The following is a 17,560-nucleotide window of genomic DNA, read 5'->3' on the forward strand; positions in this document are numbered from 1 at the left end:
TTTTTGTAGAAGTTTGATGTTTTTATTTATTACAGCAGTAATCTTTGTCTTTCATCTTTCACTTCATCGGCACTTGTTTCAGGGGGTGGTAACATGGTGGCCATCGACCTCATAGTCCAACATGTCCACAGTCAAATGGAGGAGGTGAGTGGGTCCACGTGTGCATAGCGCCACCTTGTGGTCTGTCCTCATTTAACAACTGACAAGAAAATCATATTATATGCTCAGCAGAAATGTTAATCTATTTACTAGTGTTGCACGATACCGAAATTATGACTTCGATACAATACCTGCCCGAAAATACCTTGATACTCGATACTGAACAGATACCATACTATACGAAAATATCTGGAAAAGAGATGAATAATGGTCCAGCTCGGTCTCACTATGGTTTAACATTCAACAGCTTGGTCTTTTTCTGCTGGTTGAGCAAATTACGTTAATAAATTAATTCTACAGATCAGAGAATTGTATTCCGATTGAGGCGTATTAATATTTATACCACGGTCTGGGGGAATACTCGATGCTGATTGTCTGTTCGGCCTCAAAACGAGAGCTGGTAAATTTTGAAAAATGTATTAAACTGTAATCAGAAAATGCGGTTATATGCGCTAGACCCTATAGTATCTGTGGTATAAAGGCTGGGACGAATTTCAAATTATAAATATGCACACTTTATGTTTAAAGTATAGACCGTCGCAATTCCAATTGAAACGAATGGCGCAGTGATTCGGTCTTCAAAACAAGAGCTGGTAAATTATAAAAAATGCATTAAACTGTAATCAGACAACGCGGTAATATGCTATAGACCCTAGAGTATCTGTGGTATAAAGGCTGGGACGAATTTCGAATTATAAATATGTACAATGCATAACGCTAGCTCTCTGGCTCTCTGCGGAATAGAAGAGTTGGTGTAGTCCGCTATAATCGACATGTATACACTTATTCCGATTGGTTTTGGGTGGTTGCGGCTACTTTTTAACTTAGAGAGATTGCACCAGCAGCTGTAGTAGTTCGCAATTGGTCCGTCTGTACTTTTATGCACACCAAACTAGACCGCTGCCAAGGGAAGTGGATTTTTTGCCTGATTCACATCTTTCTTATCACTCCGCAAGTAGTCCGGTATCAACCCCAGCATGTCCGGTTGCTAAGTGACGTCACCGTCTTTGGCGGACTATTTCTCTGCTGATCAACACTTCGAATGGTAATTGTAAAAATACACACCGTGTGAAGATATTGTTTCGTTTTGGCAAGGAGTCGTGTAATAAGCGGGATAATGTATAGAACGTCACTGCTCAATATCGAAAATAAGCCCCTTCAGGGCGAAGCAAGACACCTCCGCTTCGCGTCGGGGTCCGATTCTCCCTGTTGGAGCTTATTTTCTCGATAATGACCGGCGTTCTGTACAACATTATCCCTTACATATATCACATAAGTCCAGACCAACATAACGGATGTGCGTGAGAGACATACAGACGTACGCTTACCACTTCTGTAAATGCCATATATACAGTACATTCAGATTGCATGATAGGAATTGATCTATTCCGATTAGAAATCTAATCGGATCAGAAGTGTCAATAGCCGCATTTACATGGACACTTCTGATCCGTTATATACAATAACTCCATATTTCACTTCTCTCGTCTTTTTTCTCCGCTCAGATGTGGCTGAGTGCGAGCTGAGGGGCACGCCCACTGACTAGCCTCTGCGTGCAAGGAGTATGACTGAGAGTTGATGCTGCTTGTGTGCAAGTCCTTTCGTTCAAAGTCTTTTTTCTTTAATATTTTCTCTCATTTTTGAATGAAAGTATTATTATTTTTTTCTAAAAGTATCGATGCAAAAAATGTGCGTATCGTATCGTTTTTTGCGTGAGGGTATCGTGATATCTTTCTAGTTTCGGTATGCCGTGCAACACTACTTCTTACTTCTAGTGAAATAACGACAACCTGTACGTTTCTTTCGACCCTTTAGAATGATGATACATTTTCCTTGTGTGCTTTGAAAATGTTCTGTGTCTCTCACCGTGTCTCGCCATGCAGCGTGAGCTCAGTGTAAGGTATGGTGACATATGCCAATATCCACCCATTCAGCTCTGTCTTGGTCCATCTCTGCACCTCTGTCTGTCTCTCTGTCTGTCTCTCTGTCTGTATGTCGTGTCAGCTTCATCAAAAGTCCACCTGCTGCCATTTTCAAAGCCTCCTTGCTTCCTATCACTTGGTAATATCCCCCCCCCCCCCAGGGCGGTCCTGGCCTCCGCCCCGCAGACGGATCCCCTGCCCCGGACGCTCAGCGTGCTGGAGAGCACCCCCCAGGTGCGAGGCCTGCACACCATCATCAGGTGAGCGGATCGGGACCCTCGGGGAGGAGTGCCGTCGTGTCGCCGTGATCGTACGACAGGCAGACGCCGTCTCCAGCACTCTGCTGACTCTCCCCCCTCCTCTGCAGGGATAAGGAGACCAGCCGCGATGAGTTCATCTTCTACTCCAAGAGGCTGATGCGGCTCCTCATCGAGCACGCGCTCACCTTCCTGCCCTCCCAGGTGGGCCGGCGTCAGGCACCGCTGTCCCCCCCCCCCCCCCACTACTGTGATGTGAAGGAGCATGGATACACAGTTTATGTGTGTGTGTGTATTCTCCCGGGATGCAACCTTGCCTGTTTGGTCTTTTTCTACAGCCGTGTACCATCCAGACCCCACAAGGCCAGGAGTACGAGGGCCGCAGTTACAAGGGCAAAGGGGTGAGAGTGGTCCGTCCCCACCGTGTTGTGACTGGGCTGGTCCTCAGGGGGGGCTGCTGTCACACTTTGTCTTCATCTCCCGATCTCGCTCTCCAGATCACAGGTGTGTCTATCCTGCGGGCCGGGGAGACCATGGAGCCGGCCCTGAGGGCCGTGTGTAAGGACGTCCGCATCGGCAAGATCCTGATCCAGACCAATCTGGATTCAGGAGAGCCAGAGGTGACCGGTCAGCGCCACGGCAAAACATTTTCCGCAACTGCCCTGATAATGATAATAGGTGTCCTGGGAAACGCCTTGGGATTTGCTTTGGGTCTTTTCTTCCCTCATTTGGACTGTTCTACATGGTCTCCTTGGTAACCGTGTTGGCCCCTCTCCGGCTTTTGTAACCATGGTAACCTGTCTCCTCGCTCTTCCCTAGCTGCATTACCTGCGACTGCCCAAAGACATCAGTGAGGACCATGTCATCCTGATGGACAGCACGGTGTCGACGGGCGCGGCCGCCATGATGGCGGTGCGCGTGCTGCTGGTGGGTGGAGACACGCCCTGTCCCCAGGGGCCCCCTTCGTTCCCTGGGCCCCCGCTAGTACCTTTTAGTGGATCCTCATCGGCTTAAAAGTTGCACTTTGAATGGACAATCCACAGTAATTAGCTTTAGATAAATCCATGATAGAACTGCTATTAAGGTAAACCCTGCGGTAAGATAACCCTCCTTATTTTAAGCATTTACTATAACATGGCATCCGATGAGGTTGGTGCTGTGTGCCATTTGGTGGACGCTGTCATCCAAAGCGCCCCAACACCGTGAGAAGCTACACACGGGTCAAAGGCTTTGTTTTGTCTGCTGTTGCAGGACCATGAGGTGTGTGAGGAGCAGATCATGCTGGTGTCTCTGCTCATGGCGGAGCTGGGCGTGCACTCGGTGGCCTACGCCTTCCCCCGGGTCAAGATCATCACCACGGCCGTGGACAAGGGCCTGAACCACCTGCTGCACGTCATCCCCGGGATAGGTCAGTCCAACCACCCGTTCTCCTCCTGGATGGCGGAGGGCTCGCCCTCACGCAGGCCCCACCGTTTTGATGAGTCATCTCTTGTAAAAAAAAAAAAGAAAAAAGAAAATCCCAGCCAGTCAAAACACTGTTTTAGTCTCATTATACCCTAATGCGTTGTTCCACTGGTACCATTCAGAGGCTGTTACTGACAGTGGAGGTTCTGTGAACATTGTAGATACAATATCATACTAAGTGTCTCCAAGTTATTAGGAAACAGTTGGAGATGTGTGGTGGTTGTGATGGTGAGAAAACACCATTTTGTCAGCAACCCCAACACACCGTCGTCACTCGAGGAGGAACTAAATGTTATTAGAACTATATATATTTTATCTAATTGGGTGAGATCTAGAGTTGTCGTCGGACACAAGAAATTCAGATGTAGAGAAGAATGGGTCGATGGCGATTTGGACATCCGATAACAAACGAGCAGACTTCTTCCGATGCAGAATACTTTGTAGGACAGGTGAATGTTCAGTTGACCGTTCCAACAAATACATTGGAAAAAGTCAGCGCTCACTTCCCAGTGTGTTTGAATGTGTTGAACTCTGAGTTGACGAGGTGCCACTGCAGGGGACCTATGACTCAGCGTGCTGCTCTTTGGCTCTCTGTGACGACAGGGGACTTTGGCGACCGCTACTTCGGCACGGACCAGTCGGACCAGTGCAGCGAGGAGGGGGAACCAGTACAGCCCATGTCCTGCTGACACAACCGCGAGCAAGGCTTCATTTATTAACATATTTATTTACACATTTCTACATTCCTCTGCTGTTTTCACCTCTATGTTGTATGTTGTAAATACTGTGTTTGTATTATAATTTGACAATCACCATGCCTCAGCTAGGCAAGGTAATAGTGATATGTATTCATTTGATTTATAGAACCTGTATTTAGGGAGAAAACTGCTAATGTGCCGAAAAGGTGAAGTTCAGTAGGACTTTTATCCTGGGCAATAATGGTAAATGAGGTATACGAAATAAAATAAAACTTGTACTGTTCTACATGTACTGTGCAAAATCGTCTCCCATGGATAAGCTGTGAGGCCATTTGTATTAAACATTATACAAACATACTTTATTGGTTACAGGATCTTCAAGTTAAACATTATATTTTGAGGTGCTTAATTATACGAGTTGTGTGTCCAATGAGAGAGAGTTAATTGCCTTCACTGCAATACTCAATATGACCCAAAGAGAGCAGCGTAGTTCGAAAATGACTTCTTTCTGCGTGACATACCTCTTTAAGTCAAGAAAATCGATATTTTCTTTGAACATCTTCAAAGAACATAAGACATAAAATGTAGAGTGAAAGAACTAGAGCGAGTATAATGATACTCTTTTTTTAAATGATTTAATATTAGGGCTGTGTATACAAACAGGCTACAATTTATCGTACTATTTTACAAATATAATTTATAAATCTATACATTTTTCTAAATTATCGTAGTTTTGATTTGCAATTTTCATTAACTTTTTTTTTTAAATTGCAATGATATTACATTTTAAAATAAATACGGATTTTATTTTATTCTATGCAGTAAAATAACAATACTTTATCTTACACACCTATATTTGCAAATATATCTTCGCCTATATATGCGAATACATTTACATTATTTCATTTTTTTATATGCGTATTTTATATTTATATATATATATATATATATATATATATATATATATATATATATATATATATACATACATACATTCATAAAATTAAATACTCCCTCATCCAGACGGGCTTCCTATATTTCCATTGCCCTAATAGTATTTGGGGTTTCTCTGAGTTCTTATAGGGCGGTGACAGTGTGGTCGTGGATGTCAGGCGACACGCGCTGTATTCTTGGAGACAGCGAAAGACTTGCTTGCCCATGTGACTACTGCCTCAAGGTTAACCTGTTACTATGGAGACAAGTCCACCAATGAGAATTCAGCAGACGGGTTACGATGTTGACTGCAAGCTTTTTGTTTTAAGGGGTGACCTATTTTTTTTCTTTTCTTTCAGATGCAGACCCCACTACTACTCACACTTAATCACACAGATGTTTACTTATCTAATACATTAAATAAGCACTCCATTCAAAACACAAACACACACGTTTACACACAGCATGGGGACACAAGGCAGAGCGATGGCACGGAATACAATAAAGAGCCCACACCTTTTTATTTCCTCAAGCCATAACGTCCTTCTTTAAGGTTGTCGGTGAAGCTTTCATGACCACATCCACCAGCAGCTTTGAAATCAGGAGGTGGTTTTAATTAGGAAGACACTAGGAAAACTGGACCCCTTAGTAGCTCTTTAGTGGTTCTCCAATCTGGCTGATGAAATACATGTCACTATTAAGCAGATGTATTACTGATGGGTAAGAGGTAGAAAGTGTTTGTGAATGTATCTTTTTATACATATATATATATATATATACACATAATGTTTGAGCTTTAAGAAGTGAGACTATGAGATAAAAATGCATTTTTTAAAGTGCCACTTTATTACAAAAGTATAAACTTGACTGACATTTTCATGAATAGTAATCTTAATATAAAACATTACAATCTTTTGCACTTAGCACTTAATTACACGCTTTTTGAGTACAAGACCCTGTCGTCTGGATAGCGAACACACAACATCAGCTGCCACATTAAACTTAGCAGAGCTTTCCAAAGAACACACCGTTTAACTCCCTCGCTGCCAAAGGAACGAACAGAACACGATTCAATTTACATTGTAGCAGTTTTTCAATTGTGTTACGAGATAAGTCATTCCAAAACACAATTAAACATAATATTAAAAGATAGATTTATTGACACCAATGATAGTATTTATTATTCTTTCTCTTTTGTAATGTACATACACATTGCATCAACATACAGTATAATCACATTGTTTCCTGGGGTTATTTTGGTCAAAATGTTTTTGTTCATTTTTTCTCCTCAATTTTATTGTTCAGGACTTTTTTAATTTCTTTTTTTACAAGGTCTCAGATGATACTCTCCTTAGCAATAAGTCAGCTTCACATTTATGTCATTTCAGCGATGTCTATATTATAACACTGACAACAGAGAGCGAGAGAGGGAGGGGGAGAGAGAAATACAGAGAGTGAGAGAGAGGGAGGGGGAGAGAGGGAGGGAGAAAGAAAGAAAGAGCGAGAGAGGGAGTGTGAGAGAAAGAGAGAGAGAGAGAGTGTTCATTGATGGCTCGACGGTGAAACATTGAACGGTTCGCTACACGACACGTCGATTCTACTAGCTTCGTTGAACGCAGCAGCACTCGGGATCAGGCCCTGGACAGAACCAGTATGAACACAAGGCAGAGAGACTATAGTCATGGCTTGTCCACCACACATCTGAGAAGTGATGACGATGCAAAGAGGGTGGGGGTCGGGGGATGGGGGCGCTTTGTGACCCGACTCCAACTCCTACTATGACCAGTGCTGCCAGGTTGGGCCAGGTTTGCCCAATCTGGCAACACTGACTATAACAGTCCCAAGCACTTCCTTTATAGTCTCGTCTTAATTGTAGGCCTACTGAGTTGTGTTGCTGTAGGTACCGGAGGGAGGCCGTTACACGCCCCCCCTCAGTGCTGCGCAGGGTCCCGGTGAGCCCATACATATTTAATCTAAATGATATTGTGCTCTAGAGGAAATAATAAAGCAACACACAATAAATTAACTTAACAACCAACAACAGCTGCAACGAAACAAAACAAAATAAACCATTCATATTAGGTATTACATGACACGGCGTGATTTTTTGTTTTGTTTTTCAAGGTTTTTTCTAAGCATGCAACTCGTAGCAGGCAAAGTGCAGAGACAGTATCGACAAAGTAAAACACTTAATTTACATACGGCAGTGGAGACTCCCTGTGAGTCTGTGAAGGATGAAACAAAACGTGACAGAGGGAAAGCTTCTGGATCGCTTCTAAACGTGAGTATGCTCAAAATTAGTCAAAGCTTTTCGAAGGAATGCAAAATGTGTGCAATTTTTGTGATAATAATACTCTCATAATTTCTACTCTTGGTCCCTGAGCATTCAAGTATTTTTGATTAGTAATTCATTCCTTTATATCATTTAAATCCCCTCTTAATTCACATGTTAACCAACGACAGGGAACGTCTGCCCGGAACAGACTAAGTGCTACCAAAGGATTCTGCACAGCATTGTGCTCGCTCCCCGTATGGGGGTCCTGCTAGGACCAGATTTTTACCCGCTCAAATTGAGGAAGAATTTTCTTTCTTTCTACTTGTGCTTTGCACATGAATCAATGATAAAGAAGTGCTACTATCACTGACAGACTCCTCTGTAATGACCTTGTGCTCATTCATTATTCACCACCTTTGGATTCCTTTTAAGGTACTGTGTACGGCTGGATAAGAGACGCGCTGGTCGTCAGTCAAAACACACCACCGCCTTCCACATGATTTGCCCTAAGGCCTCTGTAGCCTCTAAAGGCGTGACGCCATGATTCAATGTAAACAGCATGTATGAGAGGGTGAGCGTGGGTGGAGGGGGGGGGGCACAACCGTTCGGCTCCTTCTTGTATCAGCCCAGCTCCTCTGGTTCCACAGGAGGACGGGGGACGGGGGGGACGGTCACAGGGCTTAGCCTTAGAGCCCCGTGACGTACATCTCCATGCCGTCGTTGAAGGTGAAGATGGTGGTGGTGCTGGAGTTGGCGGAGCCCTGCTTCAGGTCCCCGATGCTCTCATACAGGTTCTCCCCGGGCAGCAGCAGGGCCTTGGCAGGCAGGTGCTGCAGCTTGGGAGTCTGCTGGGTGGGCGGCGGCGGCGGGGGCTGCTGCTGCTGCAGCGGCTGCTGGCCCTTCTTGCGGCGGGGACGCAGGGTGGCGCAGGTGTTGGGGGGCCGCTCCCTCTTCCAGCCGCCGCCCGCCTCCACGTTCTCGTAGGCCGGGTCGTGCTCCTCGGCGCCGATGGACTCGTAGCAGTGGTCGTCCGGGTGCCCCCCGCCCCCGCCCGCCCCCGCCGCCTTGCCCTCCTGGGGGGCCCACGTCTGGGGTTTCACCACCACGCTGAAGCCGCCGTCCCGGTCCCGGTCCCGGTCGCCGCGCCCGAGGGTCCGGAAGCCCGGGTTGGCCGGGGGGGACCCGGGGCCCGCCCTCTTCTTCTTGGCCGTTTTACAAACCTTAGAGTACATCTCCGCCACCTGGCGTCAGACAACACGCCGTTACTCAGACGTCAACAGTAACCAAAACATGATGCACGTGTATGCAAAGCAGACATTTGCACATTGATGAGCAGACATCGATGTGTGTGTGTGTGTGTGTGTGTGTGTGTGTGTGTTAGCTCACCGCGGCGGCAGACGGCTGCAGATTCTCTACAGTGTGAGGGCCGAGCTGGGCCAGGCTTTTATTCTGGAGCATAATGAGGTCTTCCTCCTCCGGTGGCTTCCAGATGTACTGTTCCCCGTTACCCATAAACACGGCCTCCTGTTGACAGGTGCAAGGATCACAACATGTCTTTAAGAAAACCATTAGTCTGCAGTTTTCTACAGGTGGATTAAAGGTAGCCAAGGCATTCGAATATCAGCTATACTATGCTACACTGTATGACGCTATACTATGATATGCTATGCTGTGCTTCTTTATGCTATGCTATACATTACCATGCCAGGCAATGCTATGGTATGCCATATGAAAGAATTATCACACACATACACCCACACCAACCTTGTAAAATATACAACTATATTAGAGCCCTGTCTTAAATCCTCTGAATCTGCACATTTGTTCCAGCCATCTTTCAAGAAATTCCAAATGCCTCCTCCTAACCGCCTGTATTGGAGGTGTGTGTATGAGCATTTTTATCAATGCTGCATAGCTTTGAGGGCGGGGCCATAAGGCACCATGTGCTATATGCTGCATGAGTCTGTTTCAATGAGTTGCGTCATCCACTTAACAACAACAAACTGAAACGAACAGCCCAGCCAGCAGACTACACAGACACACATACACCGACACCCACCCACACACGCACGCACACACAAACCCACCCACACGTACGCACACACACACCCACCCACCCGCACACGCACACACACACACACACACATACACACGCACGCACACACACACAGCAGCCAGTAGGTGCGCATGTTGTGCGCCCAGGTCAGAGCCACTGCTGTGACCCCCGTGACCTCACACGGGGAAACAAATTGAGTCCAACTGTTACCTCGGAGGCTGCGCCAGAGGATTATGGCCACACATATGTAAGCTATCAGCACACACTCTGTCGCTGCCACCGCCATATGGCAACCGTGTGTGAAGCTGCTTTCTCACCTTCACCTCACGACCAATAAATGTTGAACAGATCAACACATTGAGGTGCCAAAAAGGTGCCACCCCCCACCCCCCACTTTGGAGGACAGGAACCAACATATCATAGAGCAATATGTGGATCATGTTGTAGTTGTGCATTGAAGACAACCATTTAGCCATTTCTTTCAAACTAGATCTATAAAGAACATTTGCCCATGCTCAATACTGTGATAGACAAGCCTATGTCATCTAAAAGACGGTGGCATGATCAGATCTGACCCCATGTACTTTGACAACGAAGATCACTTTCAAATTGTGCCGTAGCATCAAGAGGGAGGGCGAACAGAACAGAAGCAGGCTAGTGACATTGTCCCTGTCAAAGACAGGACATGTAGCAATAAAGATTTTGCAGAGACGATATGAGAAAAAGTATTAAAGTTGGTGGGCATATTAAATCCTATTCTTCCCTATACATTTCCTTCCAAGAAAATTATATTCCGGTTCCAATGGGCAGAATAATGCTCAACTACCCCAGCTGGACGTCTGGTACCGCCATCGGTAAGAGCAAGCAAAGGTCGATCAGCAAAGTCACAACTTTTCTCTGTTTTGGGACCTCAGTGGTGGAACGAGCTCCCTACCGATGTCAGGACCGCAGAGTCGCTCACCAGCTTCCGCAAAAGACACAAAACTCACCTGTTCAGAGTTCATCTCGACTCTGCATAGAAACCAATGCACAGCCACCATTGAATGTTGTACGTCCTGGCACTTGTACATTGCACTTATTCAAGGTCCTTAATTGTGTAGCATCTACAGTAGCTGCTATCGCTGCTTTACACGGGGAATGGGTTAGCCTAGCGATTGTAATACTTGCACTTGGTTCTATGAACGTCTTTACTGTACCGACAGCGATATATTGTTTCACTTCTTATGACAAATGTACTTATTGCAACAAATGCACTTATTGTAAGTCGCTTTGGATAAAAGCGTCTGCTAAATGCCCTAAATGTAAATGTAAATTACAATAATAATCCTTTAAAATGGAAAGAAATTATACCTTTCGACTTCCTGCCCTTTCGATCAAATGCGGCCAGAATCTTTCAGTCGGCATTTGAGTTTATTTAATCATTTCTCTTTTTCGTCACTTTCCCAGAATTTTACTTTCATTTATACCTTCCGATAATTAGGGGTCCAAGTAGCAAAGCTGCTTGGCCCCCTATTGTTTTTGTAACGTTTTTCTTTTTTTTTCTCAAATTCTGTTAAAGTCATACTGCAGACAATACCGTAAGTCGAAAACTCTTTAAATTTTCAGGTATGGTTACAAATAACCCCCACAACCCATAAACCAAAATTTGTGGTACTGCACCCAAAGGTGGCGCTCTTGTAAAAAAATCATGAATTAGGCTTTTTTCTCCTCACCAGATTTACCTGGACTCAAAATTCTTTCAGAATATTAATCTCTAGAATCAGATGCATTTATAAAAAACCCTAAAAATGTTTACTTTTCCAACAATTTCATATTAAAGCTAAACATGATAAAAAGATTCATAGGCTACAAAAAGAATAAAAAATTCACCAAAAATCGCCACATAAAATCTTAAGACCAAGCCTCAAAAAAAATCATTGAACAGATTTTTTTTTATTTAGTTCCATTTGAGAAATATTGACCAATAAAGTTGGAGCAGTTAGCCCATTTTTCTTATGCGACCATTTTGTTATTGTATAAAAAAACATACGACTATTATTAGGTGGATACCAACACCCCCCACTACCCATAAACCCAAATTGTGGTACTGCACCCAAAGGTGGTGCTATTTAAAAAAAAAAATGACTAGCCTTATTTCTCCTTACCAGATTGACCTGGACTCAAAATTCTTTCATCATATAAATCTCTAAAATCAGATGCATCTTTTTCACCTGGTCTTCTGCTCTAAAAATGTTTACTTTTCCCACAATTTCATAGAAAAGCCAAATGTCCACAGTCTCAATCCATTTTGCCTATATGACCATTTTTTTATTGTATAACTACCATACGGCAATCATTAGGTGGATGCCATTAACAGTGCATTTTCAGATCTGTACCCTTAACCTTACCCTTAATTCTCTTGTGAAATGTGTGCTTGGAGTTTTCTTGATGTTGTGTGCTTATCAATCAACATTTTCTCCATGTGAATGAGGCTTCATGCACTTCCGGAATGTCAGTGGCTCAAAAGGATAATTCCTTGTACTGGTGATCCTTAGGTTGAGAGTTCGAATCCTGATTAGAGCATTATGAACAAGCTGAACATGACATTCTGTCATTACCACTCATTTAAGAAACACAACTTTGAACAGCACCTGAAATTCATCAGGCAATCAACATTCCGACTCATTCGTTTCCAAGAATCTGACTGCCAAGACACAGTATGGCATTAGGGAAACTTCTTCGTTAACCATTTTTCCCTCATAATTAACTCATGTTTATATTTCTTCCGTTAGTGTTCTTGACTACAAAGGTTTAATTTCCCCAGAATTTCAAAGATTTTTCAGCTTTTAAGAAAGCCCTTAATTCACTTGAGAAATGTGTGCTTGGAGGTTTCTGGATGGTGTATGCTTATCAATAGACATTTTGACCATGTGAATGAGGTTACAGTTCAGGTTTATCAGTGGCTCGATGGGATAATGCCGTGTACAGGTGATCCTTTGGTTGAGAGGTCGAATCCCGATTATAGCATGCCCAACAAGACATTCTGCCATTGCTTTGCAGCTCACCTGAAAGCCGAGGCGCAGTATTGCATCAAGTGGAACATCTTTCCCTCATAATTATTTCTCATATTTATATATCTTCCATTAGTGTGTTCTTGACTTTTAATTTTGCTCGGACCCCGTTAATCACAGCTTGCGGTTATATTTACCAATTGTTTTTAATACCGTAGTTAATTCTAAGTAACCGGTGGAAACCATGGCCTTCTTATGTTCACTAAAGATCTTTGACGAAGCCAAGAAGAAGCCAGGAGCGGCGGGCCCACAACCACAGGGCCATCGCCCCCTCCTCACCCACCTTGGGGAACGTGGGCAGGTGGAAGGCCTCCACGTTCCTGCGGGGCAGCTTGGTGCTGTGGGGGTGCGGCGGCGGCGGAGCGGGGTGCGAGGGCGGGGCGTGGCGGGCGGGCGCGGCCGGGGCCTCGCCCATATCCGTGCCGCTGTCTCTCTTCTGCGGGGCCTTGTCCGCCTTCCTCAGCTTGCGGACGCATGCGTACTCCGCCGCCTCCTGGGGGTGGGGCGGGGTCATGACCGCCCCCTCCGGCTCCGGCAGCACCTCCACCGCCTCGGCGTCCGGGTCGGGGGGCGCCGGCGTGTTGGCGGGCACGGCGGGCGGGGCCGGGGTGTCCGTCTGCCCCGCCCGGCCCACCATGGCGTACAGAGCGTCGTCGGTGCGCGCAGCGGACGAGCGCTGGCCCACCTCGGAATAGGTGTGCTCACCGTCTTCCCCGGTGCCCGAGGTCATCTGGGGGAGCTGCCTGCCTGGAGGACCGCGTTAGAGGGTTAGTACCACCGAAACAGCCACGGTTACAGTGTTAGAGCCATGGTTACAGCCAGGGTTAGAGGGTTAGTACCACCGAAACAGCCACGGTTACAGTGTTAGAGCCATGGTTACAGCCAGGGTTAGAGGGTTAGTACCACCGAAACAGCCACGGTTACAGTGTTAGAGCCATGGTTACAGCCAGGGTTAGAGGGTTAGTACCACCGAAACAGCCACGGTTACAGTGTTAGAGCCATGGTTACAGCCAGGGTTAGAGGGTTAGTACCACCGAAACAGCCACGGTTACAGTGTTAGAGCCATGGTTACAGCCAGGGTTAGAGGGTTAGTACCACCGAAACAGCCACGGTTACAGTGTTAGAGCCATGGTTACAGCCAGGGTTAGAGGGTTAGTACCACCGAAACAGTGTTAGTACCATGGTTACAGCCAGGGTTAGAGGGTTAGTAACACCGTAACAGCCACGGTTAGAGTGTTAGAGCCAATGTTACAGCCAGGGTTAGAGAGTTAGTACCACAGTTACAGTGTTAGTACCACTGTTACAGTGTTATTACCACGGTTAGAGCCACGGTTACAGTATTAGTACCACGGTAACAGCCATGGTTACAGTGTTAGTACCACGGTTACAGTGTTAGTACCAAGGTTACAGTGTAGTACCATGGTTACAGTGTTAGTACCACGGTTACAGTGTTACTACCATGGTTGCAGTGTTACTACCATGGTTACAGTGTTAGTACCACGGTTACAGTGTTAGTACCACGGTTACAGCCAGGGTTAGAGAATAATAGTCCTGGTTAGAGCAGTAGCCATCGTTAGATTATTAGAGACACATTTAAAGCATTAGAATCCCTGTTAGAGCTATGATTAGAGTAACAGATTGCACCTTAGTTAGATCCAGAGATAGAGCCACATTTAGAGGATTGAAGAGCCACACTAATGCTCTGGCCATGGCAAGAGCATTAGAGCCATGGTTAGAGCCACCATAAGAGCCATTATTAGAGCCGATGTTAGAGCCACCGTTAGAGCATTAGAGTCTCGGTTAGAGATATGAGCCACGGTTAGAGCTACGCTTAGCTCATTGATTAGAGCCACCGTTAGAGCCCTAGTTATAGCATTAGAGCTACGTATAAGCCACTGTTGGAGCCCCGGTTATAGCATAAGAGCTATAGAAAGAGATACCATTAGGGCCACGGTTATAGCATTAGAGCTATGCTAAGAGCTAACATTAGAGCCACGGTTATAGCATTAGAGCTACGTTTGGAGCTCCCATTAGGACCACGGTTATAGAATTAGAGCTATGCTAAGAGCTCACGTTAGAGCCACGGTTATAGCATTAGAGCTAAGGTAAGAGCTAACGTTAGAGCCATGGTTATAGCATTAGAGCTATGCTAAGAGCTAACATTAGAGCCACGGTTATAGCATTAGAGCTATGCTAAGAGCTACCGTTAGGGCCACGGTTATAGCATTAGAGCTATGCTAAGAGCTAACGTTAGAGCCACGGTTATAGCATTAGAGTTACGGTAAGAGCTAACGTTAGAGCCACGGTTATAGCATTAGAGCTATGCTAAGAGCTACCATTAGGGCGACGGTTATAGCATTAGAGCTATGCTAAGAGCTAACGTTAGAGCCACGGTTAGAGCAACAGTTGGAGGGTTGGAACTTTGGTCAGCAGCATGATGAGAACCAAGGTGAGATTGATGGTTAGGATATGGTTATGATTAACTTTTAAGCCTGTGTTCAAATATTGACGATTGAACCAACGTTCTCGAGGAAAAACCTTTTATAAAATATGTTAAATTCCATTCTAATAATAACTTAACATTATGAAAGTCTCCTAGTTGATGCAAGTTAAGGGTTTATGGAAAGGAAGTGAAATCTGATAACACTGAAGCCAAAGGAGTGACTATTAAACAAATTTAGATATAATGAATGCTTTATTATTTAAACTGTGAATTTTGCAAAATATTTTTTGATCTACTCCACGGACAAAAGATTTTACTTCATTAAAGGCTGAATTGGAAATCCAACCTATATTACCGCCATTTGACTGTGAAACTCCCTAGTTGAAGAAAACTAAGATATTTAACTTGGGTAAAATGAAATGCACTCACTTTTCCCATTGCAGTTCATCTTGCTCATCTCAGTGTCCGACTTACTGATGGACCGCAACTTGGACTGCTTGAGTATGCCCTGACAATACACACACACAAAGCCAAGTTAAATACACACATACACACACTCACAGGCACACTTGGGGGAGGGGGGTATGGTCTCCGTTTCAATTCCATTCAAAAAGCTTTTTGGCACGACCATTGTTGCGAACAGTATTACCGTTGCATTATTTATCTTTATTATTATGCATTATTATAAAAATAATAATTATACATTGGTAGTCAAGGCAGGGCCCTATTGTTGTTATGGCGGCCGCCTTAATCATACAGTGCTGGGGGAAACACTGCACACACACATGCTCACACACATGCACACACAGACGCTAACACACATGCAAACACACACACACACAGGCACACTCGCACACGCACAAACGCAGGCATACACACGGTCACAAACGCAAACGCACACAAACCCACGCTTGTACACACACACACACACACACACACACACACACACACACAAGCACACACACACACACACACACACACACACACACACATATGAGGTGCTCTCTCCATACACCCTCAGCCTCATGTTCACATCACTGTTGGCACACAAAGGTAAACATGGCAGTGACACGGTGAAGCCCTCTACATACCATGTCCATGAGGCGGTGCTTTCCACCCTCTCCAGAAACATTGTGTGTCTTCCCCTTCCTGAAGAGGAAACAGTGAGAGGGTCAGAAACTCAGTCAGAAAAGTATTGTAGGGATCAGACATGTGTAAGTGAGTGCCATAGGTTCAGCATTTAAAATACCACTTGGCTACTCTATTGATGCGTGTGCATCCAATCCATGTGTCTATGAACAGGGTCATGTGTGTTTGTTATTTGTGCATGCATGTGTCTACTGCATGGGTGCTTTATTAACTCAAACAATATCGGCGCTAGATGTGTGTGTCTGTGTGTGTGTGTGTGTGTGTGTGCGCATACAAGCACACTTTTGCGTTTGTAAATATTTCCCATTTCGTACTTCATAAACCTTTATCCAAAGCGACGTTTGTGAACATATCTATCGATGTCACGAATGAGCAGCTCCATAACTGACCATTCATGTATCTGTTCAGGTTTGTGTGTGCGTGTGCATGTGTGTACGTGCGTATGTGTGGGCGCCCCGCCTCACCTCTGGCAGCCCACGCAGAGCACCACGATGAGGATGGTGACCAGGAAGGCCGAGGCAGCAGCGATAGCACCCAGCAGCAGGACCTTGCCGTAGGGAGGAGCCGTGAAGTTCAGCCCGTCCTGCATGGAGGCCATGTGGGAGCGCTGGCGCTCGCTTGCTGTCACACACACGTGCTCACACACACGCGCTCATGCACCCTGGGAAGCGCCACTGTCTCACTGGGATCTGCAGGGAGACACGGAGGCAGACAGACACCGTTTAGGGGGCGAGAGGAGACCGTGTCTGGCGAGGGATCTCGTCGCATGATGTGTAGTCGTGCAACGTGGAATGATGTGTGGTAATGTGATGTCGTATGAGGTGCAGTTGTATGATATCGTAAGATGTCGCCGTATGATGTCATATGATATCGCATGATGTGGCGATATGATGTCGTCTGAGGCGTAGTCTTATGATATTGTATGATATGTAATATATATATCGTATAATGTCGTATGATGTAGTCATATGATGTCTTCATATGATAGTCACCTGTTGTCGTTGTTACACTGCGTGTTCTGAGTTATCTCAACACAATGACCTGCATTTTTCGATGAATGAAGCCCTATTTCATTGAGTCCAAATCATCGTTCTGCAGAGCTATTGATGTGTTTTCCATGTGAATGAACCACCTCAATATGCCAAATGAGAGGA

General features: G+C 45.2%; 2 protein-coding genes across 2 annotated transcripts in view; one reads left to right on the top strand and one right to left on the bottom strand.

Annotated features, from left to right (window-relative positions):
* LOC307079158 (uridine-cytidine kinase-like 1) overlaps window positions 1–4,857 on the top strand; it is an 11,550-nt gene extending 6,693 nt beyond the window's left edge. The window contains exons 7-15 of the mRNA XM_079741275.1: window positions 83–144; window positions 2,043–2,059; window positions 2,243–2,341; window positions 2,449–2,542; window positions 2,677–2,739; window positions 2,836–2,958; window positions 3,158–3,265; window positions 3,590–3,746; window positions 4,406–4,857. Of these exons, the coding sequence (XP_079597401.1) occupies window positions 83–144; window positions 2,043–2,059; window positions 2,243–2,341; window positions 2,449–2,542; window positions 2,677–2,739; window positions 2,836–2,958; window positions 3,158–3,265; window positions 3,590–3,746; window positions 4,406–4,491 (809 nt within the window). The 3' untranslated portion in view covers window positions 4,492–4,857. The remainder of the gene's footprint in view (window positions 1–82; window positions 145–2,042; window positions 2,060–2,242; window positions 2,342–2,448; window positions 2,543–2,676; window positions 2,740–2,835; window positions 2,959–3,157; window positions 3,266–3,589; window positions 3,747–4,405) is intronic.
* Window positions 4,858–8,394: 3,537 nt separating this feature from the next.
* On the bottom strand, window positions 8,395–17,004 carry LOC307079877 (uncharacterized protein; the record flags this gene model as incomplete). The annotated part of the gene is made up of 6 exons (XM_079742379.1): window positions 8,395–8,949; window positions 9,095–9,232; window positions 13,098–13,561; window positions 15,687–15,765; window positions 16,349–16,406; window positions 16,871–17,004. 6 exons carry the CDS (start codon window positions 17,002–17,004, stop codon window positions 8,395–8,397), a joined length of 1,428 nt encoding a protein of 475 aa, XP_079598505.1.
* Window positions 17,005–17,560: the final 556 nt, after the last annotated feature.

The sequence above is a fragment of the Pollachius pollachius genome (assembly GCF_949987615.1).
Source record: "Pollachius pollachius genome assembly, chromosome: 8".
Classification (NCBI taxonomy): Eukaryota; Metazoa; Chordata; class Actinopteri; order Gadiformes; family Gadidae; genus Pollachius; species Pollachius pollachius.